Raw genomic sequence first — 26075 nt, forward strand, 5'->3', positions numbered from 1 at the left:
CCTTTTTCCTTATTAAAATTAATTTCATTAGAGAATTGACTGTCATTTACCTTTGTGAATACTCAGGCAAAGAAAATGTTGAATACTTCAGCTCTGTCTGCAGTTTGCCTTCCCTTCTGTTTATTAAATCCTTTTACTCTCCTCTGTTTTCTTCTTACTTCTGACATTTTAACAGAAATTTTCTTTGACATCTACAACTGAAATATATTTCACATACGAATCTACATGAATTTATTCTCCCATATTTATGTTGTTCCTTTATAGAAGTCCTCAGACGCATGCCATTTTTCCCAGATCTCATAAAATTCCATTTGCATTTTCAGATATTTGAAGCTTTCCTGATGCAGGAACCATAATTTCTCTCTGTGCTCACTGTCTTTGAACTCTCTGAGTAGGATAGTTTACCATTATATATTTAGAATAGCCCCTTTCAAAACCTACCAGTTCACCCAAACTCTATCCCTTACATTATTTTCTCAGGAGGTCTCAGGCTCAGTTCTGAGTTGTGTAAAAGCTGTTTTCCCAATTATTTCTTTCTGTGCATTAGCAAAGGCTGTTATTTTATGATTACTTTCACCACCAAATTATTTTCCACCTTTGGGTTGTCAGTCAATTCCTTCCTGTCAGTTAGATTTGAAATGCTGCTTCACTAGTAAAAACAAAGTCCTACCTTCAGAAACTGAAACTTTGTCCCCAACACTGGCAATCCGTGCACCTGTTTTGTCTGTATCCTCATACGAGGGACCCATATAATCTAAAGTTATACAGATTTTTAAAATCTGCCTTATTAACTGGCCTTTTGATGCTTCTGATTGTAGTTCAAAGACTCCTTCTTGTCTCCTCTTCCAATCTTCTGTTTCACTTAAGATCCTAAGCATGAAACAGTGTGTTCTTTCCCCTTTTGATCTTTACCCACAGATACAAAACTCTTTCATACTTTTTCTTCTCCTTTATTTGATGCTATTCTGTTGTATAACAAACACGGTACAATGTTTTCTTTTACTGAAAACAGGAAAATTCAGGCAATAGGATTTATTCATTTTTGATCGTCTCATAAACTCTCCCATTCTTAGTCTTCCTCAAAGCTTTATGTGATGTACATGGAACATCTTATCCTGTTTTCTCCTGTTTCTGTGAGAAAACAGGATAAGATGAGATGAAAAAAACAATCATACACTCTTTGCCAGGCAAGACAGAGAGAACCTATTTTTCTCATGTATTTCAAACTCTAGAAAGACAGAATCAATAGAAAGAATAAGGCTGGAAAGGACTTCTGGAGGTCATCTAGTCCAAGCTTTTGCTCAAAGAAAAGTTCAGAGCTAGATCAAGATGCTTGATCAAGACCTTGTCCTCTTAAGTTTTGACAATCAGAAGATTTTTAACTCTGTCCAGCAAAATGATCTTCTATATGTTTTCACTTCATGACATAATTGGGCTTGAACATATATTCTATGTATATTGGATGTTTCCGTTTCCTACAGTAGCCAGCAGTGACTGGGAGAGCACCTGAAATGTTTGGTTATCTAGTTGCCTAAAACCTGTTCTAATTACATAGATTTGTTATGAGGAAAGGCAGGGGGAGAAAGTCATAAGGAGACAGGCATCTAGCCTTGGTTTATGATGAACACTTATCTTATCAACCTACTGTTAATAAAGTCACTAAAACCATAAAAAGCAAGATTTAATTTTAACTTGGTTTACTGGCCTGCTTTAGCAATGGCTAAAGGTGATAGTTTGGAAAAATATTAATCAGAGTTAGCTATTTAAAGTCAGACCTATTTTTTTCAGCAGTTTCTGCAAGAAAGTTCATCATCAGCCATCAGCCATGAAGATTCTTAACTACCTCCTAGTCTACCGAAGGTTCCTGCTCATTGTCCTCACCCCACTGCTTTTACTTCCACTCCCACTCATCATCAAAACCAAAGTAAGTGACCTGCTGTGACAGGTAATTATTTTGCAGCTGTATGTCAAGCTTGAGACTCCCAGATCTTTTCAAAATTGCTTCATTATGTTTGCACTGTGGATTTTTGTTTGTTTGTTTGGTCAACTCGCAGTATTTTCATAGAAATGTATAGAAGACAACAGCTTTAATGTAAGATTCTGTGCTGGTTGCATGAAGCTCTGAATTATATATATATTTTCTTGTTTGGGAAATGTTTTTCTCATTTAACATCACCCAGACCACCTTGAAAATCCTGTCCTTACTATTACATTTTGGCTACTTTTAATCAGCTCTGTATGTTTGACAGTGGAGTTGAACTGACAGATGAAATTACCTTTTTATTTGATGATAGATTTTGTTAAGTTCATCATATACTGTGTTGTCTGACAGCAAATGACTGGAATGAATGTTCTGAGAAATTCCCTCTGGTTCCTAAATATAGCATAGGTTATGGTAGAACACCTTAGTTTTATTTCACTTGAAATAAATTCTGCTGGCATTCAGTAACCCTTGTGACGACTCCAGGCTGATGGAACAGCTATCTTATTGTATTAGTGCTTCCATTTGGCACAGCCTGATATCAGCAGAATGAAATGGAATTCTCCTGTGATGCGTTATCACACATGCATTATACATTGCATGTATAATGAAAATACATTAAAGTCCAGTTCAGAAATCCTCGCATCACATATAGATAGCAGATACAGAGCAACAGGCTTCACGCTGTCTCACTTCACAGTTTCACTATTCCTCTCTGAGCATTAGGAATCTGCAAAGTTCTTAATGTGGTGGTACTTAAGTGAGATAAATATTTGTTAGATGATAAGTGAATTGGCATTCTTAAGTTGTTTCATATATAACACAAGCTTTCCCCAAAATAAATGCTAGACATAGATGACTGACTTCGATTTAATCTTGATTTCAGTAAGAGGTTCCCAGCCCCATTTCATTCAGTTCCTCTTCTATTGCAAACAGTCTCTGTTGCTGTTAAGTAGTTTCATATCCTAACCATTGACATTAAAAGATCTAATCCATTTTCTTCAAGAGCAGAAATATAAATCAAAACTATAAAAAATGGGCTTCTAGGATTCTAGAAGAAACTAGGTTCACTTAATCTCTTTATATTTGGCTGCATCCTCAGTTGTTTCCATGTTTACTCTTCCTCCCTCAGCCGAGACTTTTCTCATTTGTTCTTTATCAGCAAAGAGATGGCTGCATTTTACTGGCAGCACTGAAATAAATCCTGTTTTCCAGAATTCTGAATGAAAGTCACTTACTAAAATTACAAGTCTTAAGAACAGTAACTGTGTTTCTTGTCAGGCTCGGACAATGTTTTTCATATTAGATGTTATTCTCACCTTATTGATACTGGTGACAAAATTTAATTGATTACAGAAGAGCCAAAATTTGACTTATTATTGACTGCAAACACTCCAAGAGGTTTAAAAGTTGCATTCTGTGTGCTTGCAGCTGCAGAATGTGATGTTTGCTTGTAACAGAAATAGTACATGTAGCCAGCAGGAGCAGGAAGGTGATCATCCCCCTGTACCTGCTCTGGTGAGGCTGCACCTCAAGTATTGTGTTCAGCTTTGGGCCCCCTGCTACAAGAAGGACATCGAGGCCCTGGAGCATGTCCAGAGAAGGGCTACGGAGCTGGTGAAGGGCCTGGAACACAAGTCCTGTGAGGAGCAGCTGAGGGAACTGGGGTTGTTTGGTCTGGAGAAGAGGAGGCTCAGGGGAGGTCTTATTGCTCTCTACAACTACTTGAAAGGAAGTTGTGGGGAGCTGGGGGTCGACCTCTTGCAGGTAACTAGCGATAGGACTAGAGGGAATGGCCTCAAGTTGTGCCAGGGGAGGTTCATGTTAGAAATCGGGAGACATTTCTTCTCAGAAAGAGCAGTCAGGCATTGGAACGGGTTGCCCAGGGAGGTGGTGGTAACACCGTCCCTGGGGGTGTTCAAGGAAAGGTTGGACCTGGCACATGGTCATGGTTTAGTGGGTGATATTGGTGGTAAGGGGATAGTTGGACCAGATGATCTTGGAGGTCTTTTCCAACCTTAATGTTTCTATGACTCTATTATTTATGTTCATTCATGGTCCGAGAAAGCTCCAGAATGAGCTATACGATTAATTGTGCTTGAAGGAAAAGGAAACTGTCTTTTTTTCTGCCCTTTCATAAGTGGTAGAATTTAAGTCTTCCAAAAAATTCTTTAGAAATATTTACAGACTGTTTTGTACCTTAGCAAGATTATCAATAGAAGACAGTAAGTACCCTGAATCCAGGTCCCTTGACTCATACTAGTTCCAGGTGGAGGTAATCTCTCAGCTGACATAGCTGTACTTTTTGCAATTGTGACTTTTTTTTTTCCTTCTGTGTGATCCACTCCTGTTTTCATTGGTGTTATTTGTATTCTAGGAAGCAGAATGTGCATACACACTGTTTGTAGTTGCCATCTTTTGGCTCACAGAAGCTTTGCCGCTGGCTGTTTCAGCTTTGCTCCCTGCCTTTATGTTCCCATTGTTTGGTATAATGGAATCCAAGGAGGTAATCTTTTTCTTTTTTCCTATCATACTATAGATTTCAATAACAAAATCTGCAAAGAAAGAACAGGATGGGTTAAATCCATGGATTTGCTGAGTGCCAGTCACAGTAGGCCTATCTCAAGCTCATGTGATTTGTCCTTAGGACTAGTCCATATTTCTTTTTTACTTTTTTTTTTCTTTTTTCCTAGGTTGTGATTCAGTGCTTAGATGCCACTCAATGGGAAAATGCTAGATAGATTTAAGATATCCTTAATGTTACGGAAGCAGTATGATACAGTAAAGACCCCCTGTGCAAAATCTATCTGCACATCAAAGAGACGACACCACAGATGATAATATTTTAAATCTCTATGTTTAAAGGTGTTCTTTTCTCTGTTCAATAGGTGGCTATGTTAATAAAAAGCAGCATTTCATTGGTTATTTAGATTGTACGTGAGACGTGACTGATGATCTTAGGTTGTTTATATGGCAAGCCTTATTTTTCTTTGGGTTTTAACATTGTTTTCTTTAGCGCATTGTTATTTGGTTTAAATGAAATTAAGAGCTTTAATGAAATTTTACATGAAACCTTTAATGAAAGTTTAAACCAAAAATCTTTCTCTGTATGCATTTCAATATATATCTGTATTGAACTGATAATATCAAATACTAACAGAAAGTCACCATCTTATTAACAAAACATGTTTTTGTTTTTATTTCAGGTGGCATCTGCTTATTTTAAAGACTTTCATCTGTTGCTAATGGGAGTAATTTGTTTGGCAACATCAATAGAAAAATGGAATTTCCACAAAAGAGTGGCTTTGAGAATGGTGATGTTGGTGGGTGTCAACCCTGCATGGTACGTGCTAAACAATGTCTTGGAGGACATTAATACTTGCGGAAAGCTTCGAATTCCAGAAATAATTGCCTACTGCTTATTCTGCAGTAGATATCCACCCTTTCTTTTCTACTGAAACAAAGCAGATATTTGAAATGATATGATTGATTTGTAGGTGACACTTTATTATTTTGCTGAAATACTAATTACAGAATCACAGAATCACAGAATCATATTATATTATCTAATTATAGCACTGAAAGTTCCCTACAGTGATTCTGCTCATAATAAGGAACCTTCTAAACAGCAACAACAACAACAAAAACTTATGAATATGTGAATAATGTAAGGGTCCTGTTTCCTAATAATGGTTAGTACTTTCCATACCTGATGCCTACAACCAAAAATCTGTGCTATGCTTTATATTTATCTGTATCTCAGTACTGTTTGCAAAATTCTGGAAACTTCACGAATACAAAAAAAGGAGTTGAGATACAGAAGGGAGAAAATAAAGTCATAAAAGTTGTGTTGGCAAAGGAAAAACACATGAAGCACAATGTCTCTATTTATGTTTTTTTCTTTGTCAACTTGTGAAGAAAATATCAAAGGAATAGGAACTCCCCCAGCTGGATGAGGTGATGAGAGAAATGAAATCTTGCACTCTTTACTGACTTGCTATCAACATATATCTTATGAAGTGAAAACTTTTCTTTGCTTGCAAGGAAAGCTTCTAGGAAAGCTTTAGGCCCCCAGATTCATCTGTCAGCACATCAGTGAGGCTGCAGATAAGATCTGTAAAATGAATCTGGCTTCCCAGAATATACAATGCTTATGACTCCTTCTCAGAAAACAGAAAGTGATGGGAGGTAAAAAGTCAGAAACTTTCTTTCTCTCTTTCTCTCTTTCTCTCTTTCTTTCTCTCTTTCTTTCTCTCTTTCTTTTTCTCTTTCTTTCTGTCTTTCTCTTTCTCTCTTTCTTTCTCTCTATCTCTTTTTCTTTTTCTTTCTCTCTTTCTTTCTTTTCTTTCTTTCTTTCTCTTTCTCTCTCTTTCTTTCTCTCTCTTTCTCTCTTTCTCTCTCTCTCTTTCTCTCTTTCTCTCTTTCTCTCTTTCTTTCTTTCTTTCTTTCTCTTTCTCTTTCTCTCTTTCTTTCTCTCTTTCTCTCTTTCTCTCTTTCTTTCTCTATTTCTCTCTTTTTCTTTCTCTTTCTTTCTTTCTTTCTTTCTTTCTTTCTTTCTTTCTTTCTTTCTTTCTTTCTTTCTTTCTTTCTTTCTCTTTGACAAAATACTCCTTACATTCTTTTTCTACTGTATGCAGTTATCTTTTGGATGAAATCTTGAAAGGGAGAATACGAGTCAATGGTGTGCTCCACTAACCGAACACTGCTGAGGAACATGCTGTGGATGCAGAAACCTGCATCCGGCTGCTGAAGATACCTGGAGCAGTTCCACAGATAGCTTTGTAACCCTGAGGAAGCAGAATCCCTCCTATCTCAGCTCTATCACACTTCCTAATTATGGTGACAGGATAAGTTTATGATAAGATGATCTGTGAAGGAGAGGATCCTCCTGCCTCTCAGCATCTGTTGCTCATAAGCTATGTGCCACTGCAAAGTGATGCACGCTGTTCTTTGTGCATGACCCTCCTCCTCCACTAGCAAGAGTCCCCAGACAGTTTGTGCACACTGGAGCCACATCCAGCCCAAGGCAGAGATATCACTGTAGAAGTTTCCTGCAGTAGAGGACATGGGGAATACAGTAGTGGGTGTAGGACAGCAGGAGTGTTTTCAGCAGGACCAGTGTTTTCTGCATAAATGTTTCTCCTGAAAACACAATTCTTCCCCAACTTCCATCTGAGGACCTAATCAAGAACTGAGTAAAGTTAATGGGATTTATAATAGTGCTGACAATTTGTGTTGAATCAGGTCTGCCACTTGCAGTTCTGCAGATCACTTTGTCGTTATGCAATTAAAAGTGCATAGAGGAAAGACAGGGTATCAAGGTATTGAACTTTTTGTGCCCATATTGAGAAAAAATGCAAGTTTGAAATGTTTTTGCCATTAGCTGAAATGAAAGGCTATGAGAGGCATTGTGAATGCTATTTTTATGTCATAATACATTGCTTACATTATTTTCATATTAAATCTCATTTTCATGTGCTGAGTAATCAGCACACAAAGCTTTTGATCTAGGCCAGACAAAGAGTTTTTCAGGTTGCACAAGTGACTTCTCATAAACTGCTGTAACACCACAGTCCCTTCGCTCATGTTTGCTGCCTTGCTATGGTGATGCATGGCAGGTGTCCTGTGACACTGCCAACACCTTGGGACAAGAAGCCAAGAGAACTGCTCTCATTTACAACTGCAAGAGATGCATTAAATATGGCAATGTAGTCTGTATGTCAGATTTAACCTAAGATCACCAGATGTGACAGAATATTTGCTTTTTTTTTTAGTGCAAACCTAGAGCGACTCTAGTAAGGTAGATGCAGTTCCTATCTTGAAGCAAACTTAGCACAAGCTGCGCCAGGAACAGACCAAAACTTATAATGACCTTCTCTTATAATGACCTTCACTTTCCTATTTAATATGAAATAAAACTTTTATCGAAGCACAAATAATCCCTAGACTTTGAGGTGTAGGTTAAAAACTAAGTGCCACCTACTGAATTGCTAATACTTCTCCCTGTAACACCTGGACTGATATCCAGAGGACTCACAGCCTAAGCGACTCACAGCCCAGAATTTTGAGCTAGCTTGTACAATACAAGACTAATAGCATTAGCAGTATAGCCATTTTAAGTTTTATCTGAATTTGAGACATGCATGGCGCTCTTTCTTCAGAGGTGATTCATATACAGCATTATTCTGTAAATAAACATTATTTCTTCCATTTCCATTTATATTTATATTTTCCATTTTATATTTATATTCGACCCTTATAACTCTATTTCAGTATGAAAATATCTTTGATCAAAATCATTCTAATTCCTCAGCTTCCTCAGAGGTCAGTTACAAGCTGTAAATGTTTACTGTTTCTTATGTTCAAGCTTTCTGTTGAAAATGCTTTCCATTTATATTAAACAGCCTGGTGATAGGAGGTGTTGCTGCAGCAGTAACAGACTCGTCTCTCCCGTTCCAGGCTTACGCTGGGTTTCATGGTGAGCTGTAGTTTCTTGTCGATGTGGCTCAGCAACACCTCTGCGGCTGCCATGGTGATGCCGATTGTAGAGGCTGTAGCTCAGCAGATCGCCGCAGCTGAAGCAGAAGCCGACGCACTGGAGATGTCTTACTCTAATGGCTCCACCAACCTGGCGCTGGAGCTCGATGGTAGGCATACGGTGCAGTTTTCATTTGCCCACCCTCACTCTGCAGCACGCCATACACCACATAACATGAAGTTGAAGGGCTAGGGAAGTAATAGCATCATTATGTGTTTTGTTGAGAGACATCTCTTTGATTACTGTGCACGAGGCCTCTCACATTCACAAAGATTAATTAAAACTGAACAGGTGCAGAATACGGCAGGAGAGGAGAAGACAAGAGGCTGGCTTGTTCAGCCTAGTAAAATGAAGTCTGAAAAAAAATATGACTACAGGCTATAAATACACAGGAGGTTAAATGTTAGCAAGAGAAAAGAGCTCTTTAAGCTCTAGGGTAACACTGGAAGAACAAATGAATCTAAACTGGTTAAATACACAGCTGAATTGTAAATTAGGAGAAGATTTCTCATCGTTATGAGATTGAGACCCTGGGGTAATATGAGTTGTGGAGGATTAGGGCACAACTTAGCTGTTTTGCACTTGTAAATGTATTCATGGGATGATACAGAGCAGTTGCAAGGAATGGGACACGCTGATAGAGACGTTCCAGTTTTGTACCCCTAGACACTTATTTGTCTTTCTGTCAATGTCTTACAGAAAATATAGGAGAATGTGAAAACAGCGACTGGACAGAGAAAGGCAAACAAGTTAATGGGTAATAGTTATTCATTTCCTAAGTTTTCTCTTAAGAATTCATCTAAGTAGAACATCTGTTTATTGCAATTAATACTTATGTTTTTGCAGATATGACAACGATATGAGTAGTACTGTGTGCACAATTGAAAAGGAAAATGAAAAAGAAAAGGAACAGGTATGTAAGGTATCTTTTCTTATGCTGCTAATGAGTGCAATTTGGTTTTAATACAAATCTCACTCCTATGTAACACCTAATATGATGCTGTTAGCAGTGAAGCTAGTTTTAAGTGAATAAATATATGTGTAGATACACATATACATACAATTTGCTTACTTTGTTATTTTGTTAGTGGGTTTGTGCTTCCAAGGTGTTTTATATAATTAAACCAACCTCATCAGAGAACAGATTCTATGTATCAGGTGTATATATATCAGTGTTTGTAAAGGAAGTTCCTGTGTAAAGACTGAGGCAGTTCAGGCAAAGGACTTCAGGGTTTGACTCTCCCTTCTTTTCCTTTGCATGAATAATTGCACTGCCACTGCAAACCAAACCACACTTCGTATGGCTGTATTACCAGCAAAAAAATTGTTTGACTGTTCTGGGACATCCTTGAATCCTATTTTTGTGCTTGATGGTGAGGCCTTCTTATATGTTAATCAGTCTATATTCTTACTAAGCAGAACCTACCACCTGCTGAAACAGGGAGAAAAAGCAGAGAGGACAAATACAGTGGGATTTTCAAAGTGATGTGCTTATGTATTGCTTATTCTGCTACCATTGGAGGGTTGACAACAATCACAGGAACATCGACTAATTTGATTTTTGCTGAGCACTTCAATACGTAAGAGACTATATTAAACTATTTGTATTCTTCTTAATCCAGAATTTTAACTGATCTTCCTTGAGCTCTCAAATGGCTCCCCTAAAATGCATTAGAAACCTTACCCTTTGATTTCATCGTACTTGATTCTGTTACTTTCTTTTCTTTATTTTTGTTAAAGGGTTAAAATGAAATTGCATGGTTGTATTTGACTTACATGGAGATCTGTTAGCGATTATCCAATACATACTAAAGGATGACCATTCTTTGGTTGAGGAGTACTCCACTCTTTGAGTATCTGCATGGAAAAGAATGGGATTGTATGAAGAGAAAAACACTACTAAGTTCGGGTCCACTTAGCAGAAAGAATCAGGAGACTTCCAGGAGACTATGCTTAGTGCATTGCTGAAATGAGAAATTTAGGTCTGTTAGTCAAAGAGAAAGCAAATCATTTCAAGCCAATCTGAAACTTTATTTTCAATGGAACACTTTGGTTTGAGGTTATTAATTTTTTTAATATTCCTTTTCTAATTAAAAGTACTTCAAAATTAAATTTGGCAGGTGTTGTTCCAGACCTTTTGAAAAACCAATAGTTCTTGTTTAACTTTTTTTTTTCTTCTGCAAATTACTCATTGCCAGAAATATTCCTACCCTAATTTTAACACAGAAAAAGAATAAACCACAATCCTGTTATTACCCTCTGCCCAATATTCTGTATTGTAGACAGCAGAACAGTGAAACCTGTATTCTGTGAATGGATGAAATTTGCCTTCAACATACTGGTAAAGAGAGCTGAAGTGGTACAGTCTGTAAAACAGTCTGCACCAGACCTTGTAGCAACATTGTTGATAGCAACAATGGAACAGTACGGAAATTATGAGAGATTGCCTGTTATTGGGGCAAAACAAACAGGGCAGATTGTGGCATTGTAAGTCCTTCAGACTTTTAAACATGTAAGTTTAAACATATAAGTTATAAACTTACAACTTTTAAACATACAAGCATTTCTGGTTCAAGCAGGCTTCATACTCAAAAGCCTAGGAGAATCCAAGATCAATTACTAGGGATAAGAACTGTTCTTGTTCATTTCCCTGAAGTTGTAGGAAACCTGAAAAAAACTGGCTTGCAGCTGGTTTTTCAGTTTGTCTTAGCTGTTAACAATCTCTTCAAGAATGCATAAGCAGATTGCTGTTCTCTCCCTAGGTCTTCATCCTCTGCTAGGAGCATGAGGTGTACATGGAACACTGTGTGTATAATCCAGTTTTATACCCCACCAGGTTTTTGTTTAATCTTTACACAACCACTGGGCCTAATCCTTAACTTAAGCTGTATCTACCACCTAACTGTGCAAATATTTTTTCTCTTTAACTGTCTTGCACCCCTCCACTAAGAGGTCTCAATTGTATTTATGTCCTGTCTGAAGGGGGAATTGACCCATTAGCATGACTTGGACACATCTGCAGTCTACCTTTTTGCATTATAAGCATCATAAGGAGGATAATTCATAAGCATCATAACAAGCATCATAAGGAGGATAATTCAGCAAAAGAGCTGTATACACCAAGAATATGCTTGGGTCTCCACCTCAGTGACAAAACACTGAGGAATTCTATGTTCTTCATAACTTCCCAATTTTAGTATTAAATAAGCTACGATCAGTGTTTATTGTTCTCCCCCTTCCTTCCGTTTCATTTGTAATACGAAAAAGATGAAGAGGAAGGTCGTATTTCTGTGTTAGTGTTGCAGTCTGTGCCTTGCTGGGAATCCTCAGCCTGCTGTTGATTTAGGACACGCAATTAAGCCCTGTTGCACAGAGCAGAAGCAAGCACTGGCAACGACGACGCTAAGCATCCCTGCCAGTGAGACCAACTTCCCCAAGGGCTGCTTTTCAAGACAGAATTGTCACTGATCCTCTCAGGGTCACTCTATTCATTATTTAATTGTGCACAAAGAGACACTACAATATAGTGTCTAGAATATATCCAAGTGAAAAAAATATATAAATATTGGCTCTGATACCAAGAAGCTGATTAGAGAGCTGGTAGGCTAAGCATTTCTCTACTCACCACTTCCCACGAGATACCCAGAAGCCTTTACTTGCGAGGGGGCATCAGTGAGGATAAGTTGGTCCTCACTGTTCCCTGAACAGATCCTTAGTGGTGCTGGGTCTCTTTCTTCTGACTCCATTTTTGTTGTTGTTTAGTATTTTATCCCCTTCTGTACTGGTATGTTTCCTGTTGAATCATTCAGGCTGCTACAGTCTGCCAAGTACCTCATATCTGCAGTTTTACCTCTCTTATCTTACGTACCTGTGCTGTACAGACTTTCTCACAGCTCTTTCACATGACTAAGCAGTTTCTCCTGAGCTGCAATCCAAGGTTTGCAACTGGTCTGTATCAGTGGCGCCACGGATCCTAGGGCCTAGGCAGCTGCACCCAGGGGAAGGCTATGGAGAGGTTACAGAGGGAAGCCTGTCATACACAGCACTGCCAAGGAGAAAACTGAGCTCTCCCGTGCTTAAGGAAGAGTAAATCCTGTAAGGAAACCTTTGATTCTCCAGTCAGGCTCACTGACAGTTTCCTCAATTTCCCCAATGCCATTCTGATAACTGAGTTTGACCTTCCAACGTGAAGAATCAGACTTTGCCAACATTACATTGTTTTCAACCTCAGTAATTTTATAAAAGTCATGAAAAGAATAATCAATCTTGTCTGGATTTGTTCTACGAAACAAGTTTGTTGGCATTTGTACTGTTTCCCTGGAAGGAGTGCACTGTTACTGACCACATCACTACAAAATAGGAATTATTAAAATCAATCACGTTTTCATTTTCTGCAGAAAACAGATCTGGAAAACAACTAGTTCAGTGTGTCCTGTCCATCCTTGCCTCAGGCAAGACCTATAAGCCAACTATAGCAGATAATCCAGCCAGTGCTACTTAATAGACATTTTTTGTAACCATTTATATTTATTATCCAATCTACCTGAGGAATATTTGCTACTGAAATGAAGATTAAATAACTTTATTGTTAAGATTACTATAAATGCTTAAATATATGTTCAGCACTGCACAAACTCACTGTGAAACCTGACCGACATGAATTAATGTTTTATAATGGAGTTGACCCTTTAGTATAAAGTTTTCAAGAGCTTGTTTTCTGTTCAATAAAGAATTATCAAGCCTACGTCAAAAAATAAGATCATAATACTTAACAAGTGATGAAATGCTAAGTCATTGCTGTGCTGATGTCATTTTTCCTATCTTGGAATACGTACATTCAAAAATCAATGTGGCTAATCATCTAATAAAAGCTAAATAGCCATGTAATCTATAAATAGTATATAACAGCCATTTTCACTGTCTCATCACTATGTACAATTGCAATTTACCACATCCATCTCAAGAAGTGGGTAGGCGTTGTAGTTTAGTCCCAGCTGCCACTTTAATTGCAATATATGTCAGCATCATAACAAATATAGGTTAATCCTAAAAATTGCATAACGTGAGATAGCATTTATAATAAACATTTATTGTCTCAATGACCTATGAGACCATTGCATTTGTTTTTCTTCTAGCAAGGCATGAAATACAAAAGATTGCATAATATTTGAAAATAGTCATTGCAGCCTCCTTCTGGACATTGTGTTTTCCCTTCCATCTGATTTCTGCATGAAGAAAGAAGGCTATCCAAGAAGGCTAGAATTTTCTCACTTGTAGCAGTAGAAGCTCTCTCAGCAGAGCTGCAGGGGCTCAAAGATGAAAAGAAATCTGTTCATAAAGTAAATCGACAAACTAAAGATAGGATTCATTATTCTGGCCTTCTTGCCTATCTGGCTTCTATCTCATTCAACAGTAAATTTATTTCTTTCAGAAGACCCAAGCCCATTTCTCCTTTTTTGAAATGCACATGGCAGGGAGAGCTGTGGTTGTCAAACCCACATCTGCAAACAGCAGATGAAGGCAGCCTCAAAGAGACAATGTGACTTGAGAGACAATCTACCTGACAGATAAACATCCCCACCTTTTCTGGAAATTAGTAATAATAAATTTCTTTCTAATGAGTTTTGAATACCTTATGGAACCTTCAATAATAAACGTCTCAACATTGTCTCCACTGTTGTCTTCTAAGTTCATTGGAGATTCAAGCATATTTGCTTGTGCTAAAAGTCTCCTTTCAGAGAGCAGCTTTTCTTCAATTCTGCTTCTTTGCAGTCCCAGTGGCCCTTAACACTGTGAGTGGCCCTTCCTTGCCTCCTGAACAGGTTAGACACACCTAGATCAGTGGGATATACACAGATCTGTTGATGATCTGATGCTAAAGCAACTGTGGCACAGCTGCAGGGACAGTTCCTGTAGTAGTCATGATGATCAGGAACAGCATAGGAGGGTGAAGGAAGAGGTCACCAGAGGCCACTTTATGCTGAAGGCAGCTGCCAGCCAGAAGCACTCTCTTGCAGCAGAGGGCTTTCTGGCACTTCTCTCAAGTCTTCATTCCTCATTCCTTTGCAAAGCTTAACTAAACTTTTTTTTTTTTTTTTTAAACTTTCATCCAGACGTTACCCAGATTGCAAGTGCATCAACTTTGGATCCTGGTTTATCCTTTCTATCCCCATCACAGTTGTTATTCTGGTGCTCTCCTGGGTCTGGCTCCAGTGGCTTTTCCTTGGGTTTGAGTAAGTAAACGATGTAATCAATAAAAGTAAAGGTTGATGATATAAAAGATGCTTTATACCAGGAGTAAATATTCCACCTAAGTTTAACAGGCTTGTTAAAAAGATAATGCAGCTACAGCGGTTTTACATCCTTGATTAGTAGAGCTGCATCTCTGGAAGGGATAAGAATGCTCTAAAGTAAGGATCCTTGACTACTCAGCCCAGTATGAAAAGTCTATATCATAAATGATGATATCCCTTCCTTTAGAATATACACACATCACAATTAAATATTGCATGTGTGCAAGACTAAAGAATATGGAAATTATGTGCATTTTAGTCTAAGACTTGAAGATGTTAGACAGGCAGGATGTTGCTCTTTGCTGGAATCAGGGATTGACTTGAATACTTGAGAAATACCTGTGATATAAGCTGGATGACTCCGTTTCTGAATGTAAAGTAAAAAAGTCCATTTTTTCCAAAATTTGTATGTGGTAGCATGTTTTTCTTTCTCTTGGAGTTTGTGCTTTTAAGGTTTTGCAGAGAATAATATTTATTTTTGGCTGATTCTTCAAAGCCTTGTTTTCCATGAATTCACTAACACCTGCAGAGATAACAATGGGGCCTGCTGTCTTCCAGTTACATGGTTACGTATGGTTCAAGAGATGAAAAGTGAGACTGCCTACTCTTAAGCAGACTTAGAATAAACCCAAGCTTACCAGTCTGTATCTGAACATTTATTCTTTCATTTTTTCTTGATTGTTTTGATAGTGTTCTTTTTAATATTATGGAAGAACGAAAACCTAACTTGTAGCAACTGTTCTGCTGATCAGTATGCAGGCTACTTATGTAATACTAACTTTTTTATTAAAAAACAGAGTAAAGCAGAATCATGTATGACTTTCATTAAACAGACAGATTATGCTTTTGATTGTTTCAATTACCTCCCATGATTAAAGCTTCACCCTTCTTGTGAGCAACATCTGAAATGTCCTAAACCCATTATAGGATAAAACAAATGAGCTAGTCTATAGCAGGACACATTTTGTTGCTGCCTCTTTCAATCTCCCACTGGACTTTTCCAATTAATTCCAATGTGCTCAGTTTAATATGTGATAATTAAATGGGAGACGCTGCATTGTAAAGTGAGAAATTTTTGTAAAATGCTATTGCTAACTGGAAAGGGTGGACATTTTTTTCTTCTGCATACACTGTTAATCCATCCTTCAATATTGCTGATTTACCTTCCAGTTTTAAAAGCATGTTCAAGTGTGGCAAGAAAAAAACAGCTAGAGAAGAGGCCTCAGCAAAGGTGATTCAGGAAGAATACAAGAAGCTTGGACCAATGAGGTATGTCAAACTATGAACCTGCAGACAAGAACAAGTAAACCCAAGTGTGAATTCAAGAAAATGTATAACCCATTGTGTTTCTGCTATAGCTACCCAGAAATTGTTACACTTGTCCTATTCATTTTAATGACACTGCTGTGGTTTACCAGAGAACCTGGCTTCATCCCAGGATGGTCTTCACTTTTCCCAAAGTAAGTAATCTTTTTGATACACCAGTGAGAACTGTACCATGTCTTAATTGCATACCTTCTTTACTTCACAATAAAAAAAAAATAGAAAAGAAAAAATGGAAAAATAATAGAAAAAAATGCATTTAATACTATGGAAAGTTGCCACGATGACATTTTTTAAAACTTTTGTAGTGTATAGAGAATAGGCACAACTCTGGCAGTTCCATAGAGGTATGTGCTGCAATATCTGAAATGTCCTAAACCCATTGCAAGATTAAACAAAGTACCTTCTAAAAAGGATTATGCCTAGCTTTTAGACTTGATCTGGTGATGGAGAAGGCATGATTGGTGTTACTCTTTCCTATTTCCTTGCCAAATCTGCAGTTGCAAGAACAAGATCTTTGGTTAGGATTTTTTGATCTGCTGCCATTAATGACAGCCCAACTTCTATGCATACTGGCCAACATCCTCTGCTTTGATAGCTTTAATTATTGATATAAATTACTATCTGTTCATACATAACTCTCACAAAGTCACAGTTAAACAAACCATCAAAAAGCAGGAGCTATTCAGGAACTACTACACTTTTGTCCTTTTGCTTCAGCTTGCTTATGTAGTCCCTTCCCCAGGATCACCTAGATCACTAAGAAATTGCTTGGTCTTCCAAGAATCTATAACACAGTGATGCCTGTAATAGCTCCTGTTCTCTTGCTGTAATTACTGTAATTTTGGCATTGTTCTGTGATAAAGGTCTGAATTTTGCTCTAGAGTACTGGGAAGTAATTGGAGGACTGGGAGGAGGGACTGGGAGGAGCAGGACTTTGTGCTGTTTAGGCCCTTGTAGATTTAACATTTATCACTATCTGAGTCAAAGGCCAGAATTAGACTCAGATGTTAACTTGATGTTAACATGAATGACATGTGCACTCACATCCATCATCCCTCCTCTCTTTAAATATGCTCCCACCATTCACACACACACACAAGCATGCACACACATACCAGTGCTCTGCTAGTACATCTGGCAAGGGATATTGCAAGGAATAAATGTAGCCCTTTGAAGATTTAAAGTGGGGAGATTTCATTTATTTATTTATTTATTTTTGGTAGAAATAGCATTAAGAAGTGCATAAAAACTAAGATTGTTTTAAAATGATTTACTTTTTTGTTACCCCAAAAATTGCAAAGGAACATTTTTTCCCTCATAACAATAGACCTGATGGTCATTGTCTCATATGAACCACAGTAATCTTAAAGGGTTTTGGAGTGTTGACCTAATCAAGCAATCAGCCAGCTAAGCAATCAGGCTGGCTTTGCCCCCCTTTCTGCTTCATATTAACATTCAGTGCTCATTGAGCTCCATTTAATGAGATACATCTGATACTGAAAAACAGACCTAGTAAACAACCTTTCAGATTTGGGTCTTATTACTCAAATGAATTATTTTAGTCCAGAGATCTACATTTTCCTATTTGAAGTTGTCTGTTTACTGTTGTCTGAGGAAAATCCTCACTGGATTGAAAATGTTCACTGACAGGGAAAAGCAGAATATTCTCATACCAAGCATGGTTATAGGTTCTGTGTGGGGATGTTACTTTGTGGATGCTTTCCTTGGAAGGGAATGCAAGCACGTGTCATGTCACATCAAGCTGAATCATGTTATAATTTCTGTGAGGTAACCTGAAGAGAAACAAAGCATGTGTTATTCTTTAACAAAACCTTTAAGGGGGAAGAAAGCACGTATTACTCTTCAGACGTTTCCTATTTCTAGATAGCTTTAATTTATCCATCAATTGCGCTGACAGGCATCAAACCAGGAATTTACAATTTTACTTTCATAAGCAACAGAAAACTTCCCAGTCATGATGAGTGGGGTAAGAAGCCAGCACAGGTACAGCTAGGAGTAGTAGTTAACCATCATCTTTAAAGAAAACAAAGGAAAAACCAGGCAAAAGGCATCTATCAATGCATTGCACTTTTTGCTGTCATGTCCAAGGGGCTTCTGTAGTGCATGAACTGTGGCTTACATCTCTCATGCACTTGTTCACTACTGCCTGTGCGCACACAACTGTTCAGTGTTTTGGATTTCAGTACAGAGTGACAGGCATGTGCACAACTTCCTTAAGTATATGTTAAAGAAAGCAAATGTATGGAAATATTTTCTGCCCTTACATTTATGATAGTGCTTATTTTCTACAGGATTTTATCCCAGTCTTGAGTCAGCCTGAAGGAAGTTCTGTCACCTGCACAGATGAGCTTTGACCTTACTATAAAACTGTCCATTACACTAGAGGAACACAGCTGCAATGTCAGAGCTAAAGTAACTTTGAGAACCCCCTGGGCCATTAAGTGAGAACTTTTAGGTAGGTTGCACAACAGTCCCAGGGTCTTAAACTAGACAGGACCATCACCTCATTTCTTATAACATGCTAAAGATCAGAAGCTGCTACATGTTTCTGCATGTCAAGCCTGGTAGAGATTTATTTTATTATAACATGAATTCCCAGAAAGCAACCAGGCTTGATTTCGGGGTGGAAAAATATAGGTTCCTCATATTTTGGCATTTACCACTTTCTTTGATAGTTTATTCTGGTACATACTCATCTCTGTTGCCAAAATAAACAAGACTAATTTACACCTTGTTTGCTGTCTGCATATAGCTTCCAGCCATCTGTTTTTGTCTTTCCCTGCTAGATTACTTTTTTTTTTTTTTTTTTTTTTGTGATAATTGCTTTAAGGATATACTTACCTGGTTTAATTATATCACATTACAAGCTTCCTTTTGACAAACCAAATGGAATGATTCAAGTTGTGCTTTAAGAAACAAATTCTTATCACTCTCACTATCCATGTTCATGTTTTCAGCCCCTCGTGTGCATCTTCACAAGTTACTGAATACCCTTTTAAAATATAGACACTGATTTCTTTGAAATCCCAGCAGAAAGATTGGTATTCAATGATGATATCCTCCCCACTTTTTGAAATGTCAGGCAATTCTTACCCATATTTGTGCTGTATCGGTACTGAGTAGAGTTCATTTTTAAGAAGCATTAATAGCCATACTAAATCAAATGCCTTTCAAACACACTTTACATTTGTAAGTTAATTTTTCTCAAGGAAATTTTGTAGGTCTATCAAAGACTAATCCATTACTGTGCTGCCCTGAGCCCCTGTTACCTCCCTCTGGAGGCAGATAGCAGAATGTTTTAATCAATGTTTATAACACTACAGAGGGAAGTGCAGGGTAAAAATGCCTGTTTCCTCTCCATCTGTTGACAGCAAAGGATCACACATCGCTTCTGCTACAGCAGTTTCCACCTATGTCCTGGCTTGATGCCAGGTTGTAGGGTATTAGCTTCAATTAGATGAATTTCAAGTTGGCCTTTGGCTAGCACTTTATGAACCTCATAAGAAACAGAAATTTCAACACTGGGCTGCAGCTGATTAGAGCTGATATACACAAGGTGGGTTTCCTTCACTGTTCCTCAGGTTTTTGCCTGAATTTGTGTCATCATATTTTCCCTTTTCTTCTTCTCCTTCCTTTTTTTTTTTTTTCATGGTTTATTCCTTTCTTTATTGCTAATACAAGGCCACTGTGTGTTTTTTTTTGCCCACAGTCCTCTTTTCTACAATGATATCAGTTGGAGTCATTGTGCATTTTCCTTGATCAATGGATTTTTTTACTTCCTTAAATAACAATCAGATTTCCAGTGTTACAAGCAAGTCGGTATTGTATATGCAATTGCATTACAGCTTGGATAAGTAGACTTTGAAAATTATTAATCTCAAAATTCACCAATTATTGAAGAGCTACTGTCTGGAAAGGTCTCAAGTGTGTCTCCATAATAGTATGACTAACAGTAGGATGTTGTGTGTGTGTCTCCCAAGCAAGTTTTCTGAGAAAAGTGTTTGGCACAAGGAATATTTTTTTGTTCTTTTTTTTTTGTTGTTGTTGTTGTTGGCAAAATAATTGCACTTTCCTTGTCGAACAAGGGGGTATGCAAAGTCCTGCGCCTGGGGAGAAACGACCCCCAGACAGCAGTGCATGCTGAGGGTTACCCAGTTGAAAAGCAGTTTGGCAGAAAAGGATCTGGGGGTCCTGGTGGACACCAAGTTGAACATGAGTCAGCAGTGTGCTCTTGCGGCAAAGGACTGTGCAGCAAAGGACAGTAGCCAACAGGTCCAGGGAGGTGATCCTTGCCCTGTACCGGTGAGGCCATACATGACCTGAAGAACTGTGTCCAGTTCTGGGCTCCCCAGTACAAGACAGACACAGAGCTACTGGAGGTAGTCCAGCAAAGGGCCACAAAGATGAAGGGACTGGAGCACCTTTCCTATGAGAGATGGCTGAGAGAGCTGGGACTGTTTAACCTAGAGAAAAGAAGGCTCACAGGGGATCTTATCAATGTATATAACATTATATGACCCACACACATATAGTATTATATATATAATTTATATAATATATGTATTTTTATATATATATACATATATAAAGTCTTAAAAGAGTGCAGGATAGGATGCTAGAGGAAGGGATTTTCTGATTTTTAACCCCAGTGTACCTGGACCTAGGCTAAAGTTGATATATGGGCAGAACCCTCTGCCTTAACAAACCATTACAAACTTGTTTTTTAAAAGCATATTCTGTGCTAGCAGACAACAGAAAACAGGAGACAAAATGTATTAGTGAGCCACTTCAACTTTTATGGCAGGTTCATTTTGTGACAGTTTTAGCTAAAACTATACTGGCTGTGATATCAGTGTGCTATGCATATTAAGGTTTTGTGAATCTCACCTAATGGTATTGTTAAAGAAAAGGGATCTACCAGAGTATACATTTGTAACGTATAATTAGAGATGATTTTTCCCTTTTGGTGAAAAGCCTTGATTTAATATAAAACCTTAAGCCTGAGATCTGCTGGGAAGCTATGCATGCACCTACTGAAAATGCAGAGAATTATGTAGTATGAGGCTGAGAGGACTAACATATTGGTTCAGGAAAAAAGAATAATTTACAGTAAATATTAAAAAATGACTGAGCTTTAAAAACTGTTGGGTTTGACTTTCTTAGCAAATTTTTTTAATTCTGTTGAATGACTAAGACTATCTTGACTGAAATAAGATGGGATATGTCACCATCTAACAGAATCAGCTGGATGTGTTAAAATGGCCTCAGAGGTCAGCTTTGCACTTTGCCTGGTCTTGTACTCTGTACTAGTTTGAAGGAAATTGGATCAGCTGAAAAAACACTGGTGCAAGGAGTTCTCACCCACAGGAAATGTTCAAAGTAAACACGGCCCTCGTGTCTATGACCACAGCGGTGACAGGCAGAGTAGGATAATAAAGTTCTGCTGTCTTCCCTTAGCTACAAGAGCATCATTCTTTGTGGGTAGGCACAGTGCTCTTAAGGCCTGTTGGACTGGATCTATTACAGAGCATATTAAAATTATTAAATTTACCACTGAACTGTGAAAATGAGTTGTTTAAGCAGCAGCTAATCCCAAGCATCTCCATCCCCCAGCTTATTCCTGCATGACAAAGTAGCGCACGTCTACTCAGGACACAAACTGATGAATTTATAGGGCTTATATGTTCTATTTCTGCAGATGTGGTGGGCTGACACTGGCCAGCTGCCAGACACCCACCCAGCTGCTATCTCAGTCCCCCTCCTCAATAGGGCAGCAGGAAAAAATATGATGGAAGAGCTCACGGGGAGAGATAAAGACAGGGACACCACATACCACTTACCATCATAGGTAGAACAGAATCAACTTGGCGAAAATTAATTTTATTTACTCTCAATTAAAACAGATTTGGACAGTGAGAAACAAAGACAAATTAAAACAACACTTTCCCTCCTTCCCTTTCCTGAAGCTCAAATTTACTTCTTCATCCTTGACTCTGTGCCCTTCCACCCTGAGCAGCACAGGGGGTTGGGGAATGGGGGCTGTGGTCAGTCCGTCACAGCTCCTCTCTGCTGCTCCTTTCTCCTCAGACTTTTCCATGGCTCCACCATGGTCTCTTCCTCACGTCTGCAGGGGGATCTCTGCTGCCATGCCTGCAGCACCTCCTCCCCCTCCTCCTTCTCCAACCTTGGTGGTCACAAGGCTCTTTCCCTCATTTATTTTCTTCACTCGTCACATCCTATATGGCATTTTTTACTCTTTCTTAAACACATGTTCCTGAATGTGCTGCCAGTTTGGCTGCTGGGCCCAGCCGTGCCTGCGTTGGGCCCATTGGAGTGCATCCAGCATGGGGCAGCCCCGGCCTCTCCTCACGGGGGAGCCCGCACCTGGACATGGGCACATAATGTAATAGACTGTTGTCCTGACTGTATATATGTACATGCTTTTTTCTTGTGTTATTCTTGTTAACTCAGGTATAAAGGCTATGCTACGGATTCAACAACTGCCTTAGTGATTGGCCTCCTGTTCTTTATTATTCCTGCAAAAACTTTGTCTAGGACTTCAAATGGAGAAAGCAGTTGAGTATCTTTTGATCTGGGTTTTGGTACAATAAGGTGTCGAAGGTTTGGCCTTAAACACAACTCAATGCATTCAGTAGAGGAATGTTTTTAAATACTAATGTCACAACCTTAATACAGGATAATGCCTTGTGGGGGAATGAAGCCTCCCTGAAGCAGAAGTGGGTGACAGCATGCAGGCAGTGCAAGCTCCACGAGCCAGTGCTGTACAGTAGCCCGCTGTCTGCAGCCCTCTGGCACCAGTGAAAAACATCTTTCCAGAGACTGCTACAGGCTTTGAATTGGGCTACACAGGGCAGAGATCAAAACCTAAATGGGCCTAAAGAGTGTTAGCTTGGCAATCTGTATGAACGGTAGAGTTTTGTTGATTAAGTTTATCTTACTGATACTCCATAGCAGTCTTCCACACAGGGAAGGAGGGGAGAGGGGACAATGCTCCGCTGGTGGAAACTTTTGTAGCTGTCGTCTTCAAGCTGTGATAGTTCCCAGCAGCCAAGGATGTACAGGTTGTTTCTGTCAAAGACTTTATTCAGGTTATAATGATTAGATTTTGCCTTTGAATATTTTCAAAGTATTTCTTCAGAGAAATAATTTCAAGATGTTTTTCAAGATGTTTTTGAATGTTGGTGGTTATGATTTCTTTTCTTCCTCTAGCTGCTTATGGTTACGCTCCACTGATTACTTGGAAGGAATTTCAGTCATGCATGCCCTGGGAAATAGCTATTCTTGTTGGTGGCGGGTTTGCATTGGCAGACGGCTGTGAGGTAATGCAATTTATAGAAGATCTGTGCAATTAGCATGACCCACATCAGACAAAATTCAGACATGCAGTGGATTCAAGGTTATTCTCTTATTTTAGCAAATTGTTCTTGTAACAATATTGAACAGGATAAATGTGAATATGCAAGATTTTTACAAAGTGGGGGTGAGAAAAAAAAAAGTTTTCCTTGACTTCAGATGCTATGAACAATGATGATTACTGTTAATTACTTGTTTTAATTTAAGCCCGATGTGGTAGGAGTTGTGTAGAGGTTTCTGAGGTAATTCCTATGCAGAATCCTGCTGGCTACTCCAGTAAATCAAACAGGTCTTGGCCCAAGATTTGTTTATGAAGCCTGATGTATGCGTAGGACAAATTTTCTGAGTACATCTCCTCTAACCTTCTCAAAGGTGCAAATATAAATAAATGGAATATAGCTTGCATGGGTGCCTACAGGACAACAGTAACTTAGAAAAATGCACTTAAAAACATGTGGTAGGAACATAGAAATATTTCAGATTTTTTTTTCTATTTTACACAAATACTTCACAATTAACAGATGAGTAAATTCCTGTTCAATACCATTTCATTATAGTTTTCTGTTCAGTGCTTTGTAAAACATAATCATGTTGTCATATTCCTTATGCAGGTTTCAAAACTGTCTGACTGGGTAGCAAGTAAATTGACCCCTCTAGGATCACTACCCCTGTGGCTGGTTATCCTGATATCATGCCTTATTGTCACTTCAGTAACAGAAGTGGCCAGCAATCCAGCCACCATTACGATATTTTTGCCTATATTATCTCCTTTGGTGAGTATCATAGAGGTTGCTTTTAACCAGAATGTGCTCTGTCATCCATGTAATAATACAGCTGCTCAAAGAACCATTTTTTTTTAAAGTCTGCATAAAGTACCTCATAACTTTTTTTTTTCTTTTTTCTTTATTGCCATGTGCATTGGATAGCTGGTTGTTTTGGGGCTTTCTTACAAGAGATGCTGAAAATTCAGTAAAATTAGGATAAAAGTGCAATACTGAAAAATTGAAGCTGTTACTCCTATTTGAGTATAATGGAAACACTTGAAAGGACAGCGCTCTCAGTGTTTCTTCTAGACCAAATTTTCAAAAAAAATGGTTAACACTGCACCATTCAAGCTGTCACCAAAAAGAAGAGAGGTCTAATAGATGTGCTTAGACGTACTTCTCATTCTCTCCTTTCCTCAGTCTTGTCCTTTTTTTCTCGTTATCTTTATCAAAACACCCAGTTCTTCTTCTTCATCACTTATCATGGCTATCTTCTAGTCTTTGCCACTTGACCAGTCTAGTCACATACTAATCCCCCTTCCCTCTCTCACAAGAAAACTCAGTCCTCACTACATTGAGTACCTCCTGTGCATTATACATAAATTCAACTTCATCATCTTTCTGGCAGTGTTTTGGTTTTAGTGCTTGTGCTGTGCCCACACTCTCTGCAAGAGTCTTTCGTATTAGAGACTCAACTACAATTAGAGAAAAATCAGGTGTGAATTTAGGGTTCATTAACTATCTTGTGCTAGAAATACCTGTTCTCCTCTGGAGCATTCTCAGATATAATCTTATAAAGGAGTTACCGGAAAAGGTTATTTTTCACTATTTAAGCTGGCAGTTCACAGTTTGCTTGTGTTAATATAGTAAGTTTGCATTTATGTATTTCATTTAGCAAATGCATCCCCTGACAGCTGTTCTCTCTTTTATTTTTCTTTCTGCAGGCTGAAGCCATTCACGTGAACCCACTCTTCATTTTGATACCTGCCACACTATGTACTTCTTTTGCATTCCTTCTTCCAGTAGCAAACCCAGCCAATGCCATTGTATTTTCATATGGTCATTTAACTGTAATGGACATGGTGAGTTTTAAGCAACACTACCCAAAGGGTTCTGATAATCACTCTGCAACATTATTGTCTGATTTTTACCATTTTAAAAACTTTCTTCACAGTCTTGATATTAGTCTTTGCTTTCCTTTCTCCCTCCTTTAGGTGAAAGCTGGTTTGGGCATTAACATCATCGGAGTTGCTGTAGTTATGCTTGGAATTATGACATGGATAGTGCCTATATTCGATCTCTATACTTACCCAAGTTGGGCACCAATCATTTCTTCAAACAGCACGGGGTTGTAAAAAACAAACAAACAACAACACACCACCACAAAACCTGGGGATTGGTTTGGATTGTTTTTGTTTCTTTTCTGTTCCACTGGCATGTGGTGAGTCACTTAAAATGCTTTTTGTCACCATAACAATAGGGATCCACGTTACCGTAAATGACTTATTCCATAATCCAAGAGACTGATGATCTGGTCTGAGAGTCTAATCAGGAAGAATGCTAGACTTTTTAAATATCATCTAGTCAGATCAAGTTTCTAATATAGTTCAGCTAGTCTGAACGTTTATATCTTCATGTTATGAAGGAAAAACTAAATGTACATAGCCATTGTCACTGGCAGTTTGCCCCCATGCTCAGGGTAGAGAAATAATGAGATTTAGATGTTATTATTTCAAATGTCTATTCTTACTATGATCCCTGGTGACATTTGGGTTTTG

At 38.4% G+C, this 26075-nt stretch overlaps 1 protein-coding gene across 1 annotated transcript; it reads left to right on the forward strand.

The window, feature by feature from the left end:
• Positions 1 to 1796: 1796 nt before the first annotated feature.
• Positions 1797 to 26075, forward strand: SLC13A1 (solute carrier family 13 member 1). The gene is made up of 15 exons (XM_013194573.3): positions 1797 to 1924; positions 4359 to 4487; positions 5188 to 5324; positions 8441 to 8628; positions 9219 to 9276; positions 9366 to 9432; positions 9939 to 10099; positions 14633 to 14752; positions 15983 to 16081; positions 16171 to 16272; positions 22631 to 22734; positions 23390 to 23499; positions 24145 to 24306; positions 25242 to 25379; positions 25512 to 26075. The coding sequence occupies exons 1-15, from the start codon at positions 1826 to 1828 to the stop codon at positions 25650 to 25652; spliced, it is 1815 nt and encodes a 604-aa protein (XP_013050027.1). The 5' UTR covers positions 1797 to 1825; the 3' UTR covers positions 25653 to 26075.

The sequence above is a fragment of the Anser cygnoides genome, chromosome 1 (genome assembly GCF_040182565.1).
Source record: "Anser cygnoides isolate HZ-2024a breed goose chromosome 1, Taihu_goose_T2T_genome, whole genome shotgun sequence".
NCBI classification, from domain to species: domain Eukaryota; kingdom Metazoa; phylum Chordata; class Aves; order Anseriformes; family Anatidae; genus Anser; species Anser cygnoides.

What these genes read in the sequence shown, in the direction of transcription:
- SLC13A1 (XM_013194573.3), top strand. Translation starts at nt 1,826, where the DNA reads ATGAAGATTCTTAACTACCTCCTAGTCTACCGAAGGTTCCTGCTCATT. An exon ending in ATGAAAAAGAAAAGGAACAG is followed by an intron (nt 9,433 to 9,938) that starts GTATGTAAGGTA and finishes CTTACTAAGCAG; the next exon opens with AACCTACCACCTGCTGAAAC. An exon ending in CATTGGCAGACGGCTGTGAG is followed by an intron (nt 23,500 to 24,144) that starts GTAATGCAATTT and finishes TTCCTTATGCAG; the next exon opens with GTTTCAAAACTGTCTGACTG.